This window comes from Charadrius vociferus, unplaced genomic scaffold, assembly GCF_000708025.1.
Source record: "Charadrius vociferus isolate BGI_N301 unplaced genomic scaffold, ASM70802v2 scaffold341, whole genome shotgun sequence".
NCBI classification, from domain to species: Eukaryota; Metazoa; Chordata; class Aves; order Charadriiformes; family Charadriidae; genus Charadrius; species Charadrius vociferus.
In genome coordinates this window covers 1,214,280-1,222,388 of record NW_009646847.1, presented here as the reverse complement: position 1 = coordinate 1,222,388, position 8,109 = coordinate 1,214,280, and the positions used below count along the sequence as shown (strand labels likewise).

Below are 8,109 nucleotides of genomic sequence, written 5' to 3'. Positions count from 1 at the left end.
AGCCGCCCCTCCCCCCCCATCCCCGGCCTGGGGAGCAGGAGCCTGTGGGCCGGCCTGCAGAGAATGCACCCTCTGAAGAGTTTTCTAAGCAAGCGCAACAAAGGAGAGCTTTTCTGAGGTGGAATTCTTTGTCTTAAAGAATCTGAAATGGCTACAGCGTCTGTTATTTGTTTTCTTTGCAGAATCTCGTTCCTCGTTCTCTGAGCCCCTCCCCCCCCATCCCCGGCCTGGGGAGCAGGAGCCTGTGGGCCGGCCTGCAGAGAATGCACCCTCTGAAGAGTTTTCTAAGCAAGCGCAACAAAGGAGAGCTTTTCTGAGGTGGAATTCTTTGTCTTAAAGAATCTGAAATGGCTACAGCGTCTGTTATTTGTTTTCTTTGCAGAATCTCGTTCCTCGTTCTCTGACAAAGCGCTGCCATGTCTAACATTTACCTTGATGTTGTTGGAATCCGTAAGGAACATGGTGAAGCGATCGATTCCCATGCCCCAGCCAGCTGTAGGAGGAAGGCCGTACTCCAGAGCGGTGCAGAAGTTTTCATCAATAAACATGGCTTCATCATCACCCGCAGCTTTTGCCTAAATGAGAAAATTAATAGTAAAAGGTGGGTTGTACAGAGCTAGGTAGTACCACTTCTGATAAACCCTAGCAAAAAAGGGGAATATTGGTATTTGTAGCAGCAGCTGCCAAAGTGAGTAACAGATGAAGGAATCTCAGTACCTGGAGAACTACTGTGGAGCACTTGTACAAGTGCTTCCAAAATAGCTCTAGGCTCAACTTTTTTCAGATCTCCAAGTGTCCTTTCTAGACAAAGGCCCAGGCCCTTTCACTTCAGTAAAAGTATCTCCAGGGCCACCTGGCAGCAGGTAACAGTGAAATAAATTGCTTTCAAAGGCTTCTCAGGTTTTTTATTGCTTTCAACCCCACCCCCACCTTCCCTGGTTAATGTTTGCAGAAACAACTAAGAAGCATAATTGTTTGAATCATCAGTAGCTGCTCCATGAAACAAAGTTTAGGGTAAAGAAGCAATCCCTGAAGCAGAAAGATTAAAAAACCCTACACTGAGATGGTAACTAATGCACCTGACCCTGACAGCCTCCAAGTGCCAGAAGTCATCATAATAAAAACGCAGACTAGCCAACCCTCTCAAGTTTAGAAAATGCCCAGTGTAAGTGTTGAAACAACTACAGTTTCACAGAAGACTTCGCAAAAAACTGTTTAAGCGTGCTTTTCTGCCCAGGTCTGAAAATCCTGAAGCGTGAACTGCCATCCTTCATCTCAATCTCCACCTTAAGTTTTCAGGCAAATTTTCATTCAATAAGTATAATCATATGTCTGCAAAGTCTGGCTATAATCATGAGACACAACTGCAGCAAACATATATACAACAGACCAAAGGTGAAACAAATCTGTTGTATTATCCATTCTGACTGAACATTTGGAAATTTACTATCAAGTAAGTTAGTTAACGTAAGTCTATCTTCCTGATTTTGACAATTGTTTAATCCTCTCAGGCACTGTGGAGCCATTAGAAAGAGCAGGAAGAACAGGAACTCTGTTTCTGCAGACTGCGTCATCTCACCTCAACCACGTGTGGGCATGAATGCAGTCATGCATGTGTATACCTAATTAATAACAAAATCAGTTTCAGCCACTCCTTTCTAAGGCTTATCTAGAGAAACCTAGTACTATAAATTTGAAAGCCTAATAATTTCCAGTCTGCAGCTCTTTTCTGTGAGCTGATTTAAAATAGTAGTAATTCAGTTCAGGAAGTTAGGCTATTTCTTACACACCATTCAAACCCTTACCGGACACAGAAATGTATTAAAGAACCTAGAAGTACAATGTTGTATGACCAGATAAATGCTTAATTGGGGAAAAATAACTTTCAACCTGAACAAAACAGAGAAAACCCTTTGCACATTTGCTTATTTTCAGATTAGTACTTCAGGTAGAATAAAAGGGAAGATATTCCAAAACAAAGTTGCACTACTAAAAAACTAATCGACAACAGTGTTTGGACTTGTTTACCTTAGAGAGCAAGGCTCCTTTAAAAGGAATTACATTTTAATAGTAGGCTTTCACTTGAGTGAGAAACACTCGCTCCAAGTAGTAACAACCCCTGTCAGCAGTAGGGACTAATGACAGATTTGGAATAGACAGAAGAAATATTCTTTGCTTAGGTGCCAATATCATTGATTCACTATCAGCAAGACACCATACCTTGGCCTGATCCTCAAAAAGCTGCCGCTGCAGGAAAGGATCGTTAAGTTCTGTGTATGCATTGCACACTTCCTTCTTCATTACAAAGAGCTCAAAGCGTTCTGTTAGTCCCCGATGAGAACGATGCCTACGTGAAGACGACAAAACAACCATACCTTAAAATAGACATCTTTACAGAAGCAAAGAGCAGATACATTACTTCAGGAGGATTACCCACACTTAGCAGTAACGGCTGTCAAAACTTCAAAGTACTAAGCATTGGCACACCCCCTCCCTGAACGATGGGATTCACAGCTCAGGAACCAACATCAATCTTGGCTGGTGTCAGAATTCACAAACTGGTATACAACATCAAAATCTCTGTTTTCATGTATGTGACTTTTTGGTGGGGGGTGGGGTTTTTTTTCCCTTTTTAATAAAGTAGGAGTAGAGGATTTAAAAGTTACACACTAACTGTGTCTCATACTCTTACCATTTGGCTAGAGGACTCATGATCTGCGGGTGATCGCAGATGAATGTAGGATTAATACATGTGACTTCCAGGAATTCACCAACTAACTGGGAAAACAAAAGCAAAACTATTACATAGAATACAATATCAGTTTCCCAGCAATGCCTTCCCCAAACATCCTGCTTCCTTCTCTTCACTACTGAAGAAGGTACCAGAAAACTGAAGTTACCCAACTAATAATTCCTGACCATGGCAATGTCTTCATTAGCAGAGATAAGAAAAATGACATAGCAAAAACTGTATAAAAAAATAACATAATTCAATTTGGACATTACAACAAAGGCCAATAGGAAAAGCAGCAGAAAAACAGCTATCAGGCAATATTTTGGGTACAACGGAAAAGACTTAATAAAATCAATAGAACTATATGGTAAGCCTACCACTTTGGTAAGGTACATACAAACGCACAGATCTCGCACACAAAACTGACGTAAGATAAAGCAGATCTGCTTTAAGCAGAAGAGACGAGCTATCAAACTAAAATCCTCTAGTGCTCACACTAAGCAGGCAACAGTAAACTACATTTTGGTGTAGACAACACACACAAAAAAAAAAAAAAAAAGATTTTGACACAGCAAGTTTTCTCGCTGCAATACAGAAATAGATGAAGTGCATTTAAGCATGTTTTCCCAGATGGAGCTAAACTTTTACTCTGAAGAGCTTTCTGTTGATACAGATAGATCCTCAAAGACATTAGGCTTATAAAAACACCACCTTTACTTACTCTGTCAAGAAGCCTGGCTGTTGTCCTGGGAGGTGGACACTCAACATTTCTCTCTGCACAAAGGTCATCAAAGAACTTGCGAGTTTCTGAAATTGTCATAGACAAAAATTAGAAAAGCCACCCAGGCAACCATGTTTTTTTTCTTTCTGCATCCTTCAAACATGTCTTACAGTGATTTATAAGATCTTAACGATACACGTCATGGAAAACACGAGCTTAAATGTCAATCTGCAAAATCAGTGTTTGTTTTTAATCGGTTTACACTAAAATGTAAGTTATTTTATAGTTCAGAAACTTGACAACAGTTAAGCATAACCCCATGCAACTGCTGGACGTTATTATTTGGGGAAAAAAAAAGGGGAAAAAAGAAAAAAAAAAAAATCACTAAAAAGTGTATGAACTTGTTTCCTTGTGGCTCTGGATTCCAGGAATAAAGTAGCACAAACACACATTTTGAAGAAAGCCCAAAAGCCCACTCTCCTAACCTATGATCACATGCATGGAGACTCAACTGCAAAAAAGACAGAAGAAAGAAGAAATAAAAAGCTGGGTCTCTTCAAAAGATCAAGAACTCCCCAGCTCATGCCTCTTGAGTATACAGCATCACATATACTCAACAAAGGAAGAGGCAAAGAGTCAGATCCTGCTAAAGACTGCAATGCATGAAGGCTTCTTTCTGGACTCTTAGGTAGCAGACAAAACCAGAGAAAAGCAATCCATGTGTTAGTATCACCTAAAAAAAGCAGCTGACAGACTGCTGGCTGAGAACTTGAGACCTTTTGCCCCCTTTCTGTTAAGGAAATATTACAGGACACTCAGAATCAGCATCTAACCTTCAGTTTCAAAGCACTCAGTTGATGGCAATTTCACTCCTAGGACCTTTTCCAGATCATGCACCATGCTAATTCGCCGGAAGGGAGGGGTAAAATCTATCTCATAGGCCTGTCCATCTTGACCATCTGGATGGTAAGTGATCTTGTAACTTCCTGTGATATGTTTCACCATCCCTACAAAAGGAACCTGAAGTTTAGAAAAAGAGTATGCCATATAATATGCAATTCTTTCAGAGATTCTCACTCTTTTTTAATTAATATTGCATACGTCACCTGAAAGCAACTTCTCTGTAATTTCCATCAAGTCATGGTAATCTGCATAAGCCATGTAGAATTCACAAGTTGTGAACTCAGGGTTGTGAGTCAAATCAATTCCTTCATTCCGGAACTGACGTCCAATTTCATATACTCTGTCCATGCCTCCAACCACCAACATCTAAACCAAAGGAAATTCTAGTAGACACACAACTTTTTCAAAAGAACACAAGAGCTCAAACACACAAAACTGCAACACGACCTTACAAATCTATTCAAGATAAATTTTGTTTCCTCCAATCCAATGAGTCCATCTTTCTTCAAGAGCAATACCCATTTTAGCTACATTTGGTTTTTTAGAATGAGATTGCAACAGTATGGAGGGATATAGGCTTAGCCATGAGGGGCTTGTGTTTTACCTTATGGTAAAGCTCTGGAGCAATTCTCATGTATAAATTCATATCCAGTTCATTGTGGTATGTGATAAAAGGTCTTGCCACAGCTCCACCTGGAATTATATTCATCATGGGAGTTTCAATCTGTAAAATAGCAAAAAAAAAAAAAAAAAAAAAAATTAACAGGGGCCTAAATATTTCCAAGCTCCTACCTGAACGCCCTACTTTCATCTGATCTGTTTCCAAAGCAGAACTGTTTAACTGGTGACAGCTGGACCAACAAGTCCTGACAATCAGCTGAAGAGCATGATACCCACGACAGTTTGGCTAATTTTTCTTAAAATTAACTAGTATCTGTTCACGGCATGACACTACACTACGCCATAGAGAGTACCGGTATGACTGAGCACTGCCCGATTCACATACCTCCAGATTGCACTCTACTGCGTAGTATGCTGTTCCCTGACTTCTCTGCCTTTTATTTTATTCCCAACGTTCTCTCTCAACCTTCATTATTCAGACAACACGTCAAAACTTCATATAAATTGAGAAGGACTATTACAGTCCTTTTTGATTAAGTTATCAGAACTAAGTACTAGATTAAGAATTATTTAAAAAAAAAAACAAAACCAAGACCACATCAAAGCCATTGCACATATGACAGAGATGATAAAGCACAGGTTCGGATTCCCACTGCTCTCAAAAATCTCCCACTGGCAGCTTTTGCAATTGAGTTGATAAACACTTGTAAATAAATTGATCAGCAGCAGTTTGTACTACCTTGATAAAAGTTTCCCGAGTCATAACATCACCAACTGAGAGTTGTCTTAACTTTAAAAAGAGGAAAGGAATAGCTCCCATTACATTAAACTGGTAAAACACACCATGCTGAGGTAGTTATCCTCACTTTTGTAACTATTTTGCACATGAGTCTGAATATAAAGCATCATTGATACTGAGACACTCTAAACACATTCAGTATGCAGAGAGAAATAAACATTGAAGCCTTACCTCAAGGAAGCCCAACTCATCTAGAAAGCTCCGAATATATGTGATGATCTTTGCACGGGTTATAAATTTCTGCCTCACATAATCATTAAGAATTAAATCCAAGTATCTCTGACGATACCTAGTTTCCTAAAAAGAACAAATATCTTTAGAACAAGCTAGACAAATGTGCTGCCAAAGGAAAAACTACCAAAACAAAACTAATGTTTCTTTGTTGACTGATACCATCCATTCAGACCTATCTGTCAAATGGCTCAAAGAATGACAGGTATGACAATACCTTATCTTTGAGGCCAAAGTGAAGATGAGGCAACATGTGCAGGCATGGAGACAAAAGAGTTATTTCGTAAGGAATAATACTCAGTTCGCCTTTCTTTGTTTTCCCAGGATTCCCCTCTACACCAATAATGTCCCCACGACGCAGCTTGTTGTTAATACGGAAATACTCTTCCTCAGATTTGTAGAGCCTGTAATTACAAAACCAGTATAAGTACTTTTGTTTAAAATTCAATATTCCAAACTGTCCTGAACAGCAAGCCTCCCCCCAAACCAAATCCTTTAAAAAAAGGATTCTTGTAGCAGGGAAGCCAACAACATCCTAAGCAAAACACTACCTGGCTGCCTAAGCCAACCCATAGACAAACAGCCTAAGGAGATGAAGGAACAGAATGCCCAAATACAGATCTCTAGGCCCCACAATGCAGTTCAGATTAGAATGCTACTAGGAATACCTCTACTTACCTGGAATTTGCCATGACCTGCAACTTGACTCCTTCGCCACGAAGATCATAGAAAATCAGCTTCCCTCCAGAGGCACGCTTTGCATGGATTCGACCTAAATATCGAAGTATGCAAGACATCAGGAAAAGAGTCCATAGCAAAAAGGATACAGGGGCAAAAGCCACAGTATTATCACTTGGACAAAGGACCCTCAGCTCTAAACGTGAAAGAGAAGCAGTTAAGTCTCTTAACAAAAGACCATATGAACTTCGGGTCCCAGAGCCCATATCACAATCTGATCTTGTAGTTACAAGGAATGTTGTAGGGGTCCACTCAGTCTGAAAGGACATGTCCTGAATAGTCTAACACTGCTACAGACTTCATGACTGAGTAACAGGGGATCAGAAAAATTCGAAAAGAGACCACCCCATCACTAAAGGCAGCTAAGACTTGTCTTAGCAAAGCAACAAAACATCTTTCCCTACCCCAGACAGGCCTTTACCTGCCACTCTCACTGTAATGTCTGTCAGGTGATCTCCTGGCTGCAGGTGACCGTACTTCTCTATAAAATCTGAGAGAGATATGTCTACATGGAACTTGTGGGGATAAGGATCTTCATTGGTGCCCTTCAGCTGCTGGATTGCATGGCTACGGATCTTGTAGTATTGCTGTCACCAGAAACAAAGAAAACCAAGCCATTTGGTTAGAAACTGAAAATATTTTACAGGTTGTAAATTAAAACACTTCTGCCCTTATGTAGGAATATGTAGGTCTCTCCCCTTTTAACTATTTAGTTCCCCTTGAACAAAGAGTCAGATGTAAATCAGTAACATTTATTCTCAGAATAGTAACAAGCACGAGGCCTGACACTCACATTTGGATCCAAGCTTTCCTCATCAGCACCAATGTTATTCTCACAGTCAGAAGTCACGGAAGGCTTATTTGAGTGTTTTTCACTTTGCTCTTTCTGCTTTGCCTCTTTTTCAGCTATTTTTCTCTCAGCCTTTAAACGTCTCTTCAGCTCACTGCGAAAGAGAAGGAAACCTGATGCATCTCTGACGCTCCTCCAAGGAAACACCTGGCAGGACTCCACCAAAAGGTTACCAAGTACAAACAGCCCTGTCCTTTCTCTTTCTACGCCCAAAATTCAAAATAATCCTTAACCACGTTTAAGCACTTTCTTCTTTGAACTCTTTTAGTTCATCTCCTGCGAGATACGAATACTCAGAAAAAGTTAAAACTGAATTAAACATCCCGTAAGCAGGCCTTGGGACGCGCGCCCAGGGACCTTCCACAGCCCGTTTCCCACAGGAGCGCCTGACAACCCCGCGCAGCACAGAAGCGGCATATGGAAAAACTCAGGCGCTACTTCGCGTTCCCGAAGTCGCCTTCGCGTCCCCGGCCCGGCCCGGCCCCCCCGCGGCTCCCGACCCCGCCGGCCGG

General features: G+C 40.9%; 2 protein-coding genes across 2 annotated transcripts in view; one reads left to right on the top strand and one right to left on the bottom strand.

Moving 5' to 3' along the window:
• Nucleotides 1-284: 284 nt before the first annotated feature.
• KARS (lysyl-tRNA synthetase) lies at nt 285-8,014 on the bottom strand. The gene is made up of 13 exons (XM_009894084.1): nt 8,004-8,014; nt 7,541-7,691; nt 7,169-7,334; nt 6,688-6,781; nt 6,227-6,413; nt 5,950-6,075; nt 4,963-5,082; nt 4,562-4,724; nt 4,289-4,462; nt 3,456-3,541; nt 2,693-2,778; nt 2,221-2,347; nt 285-575 (listed from the first exon to the last, which is right to left on the bottom strand). The coding sequence occupies exons 1-13, from the start codon at nt 8,012-8,014 to the stop codon at nt 285-287; spliced, it is 1,782 nt and encodes a 593-aa protein (XP_009892386.1).
• Nucleotides 8,015-8,109, top strand: part of TERF2IP (telomeric repeat binding factor 2, interacting protein) — a 2,067-nt gene continuing 1,972 nt past the window's right edge. The window contains exon 1 of the mRNA XM_009894083.1: nt 8,015-8,072. Coding sequence (XP_009892385.1) covers nt 8,015-8,072 — 58 coding nt within the window. The remainder of the gene's footprint in view (nt 8,073-8,109) is intronic.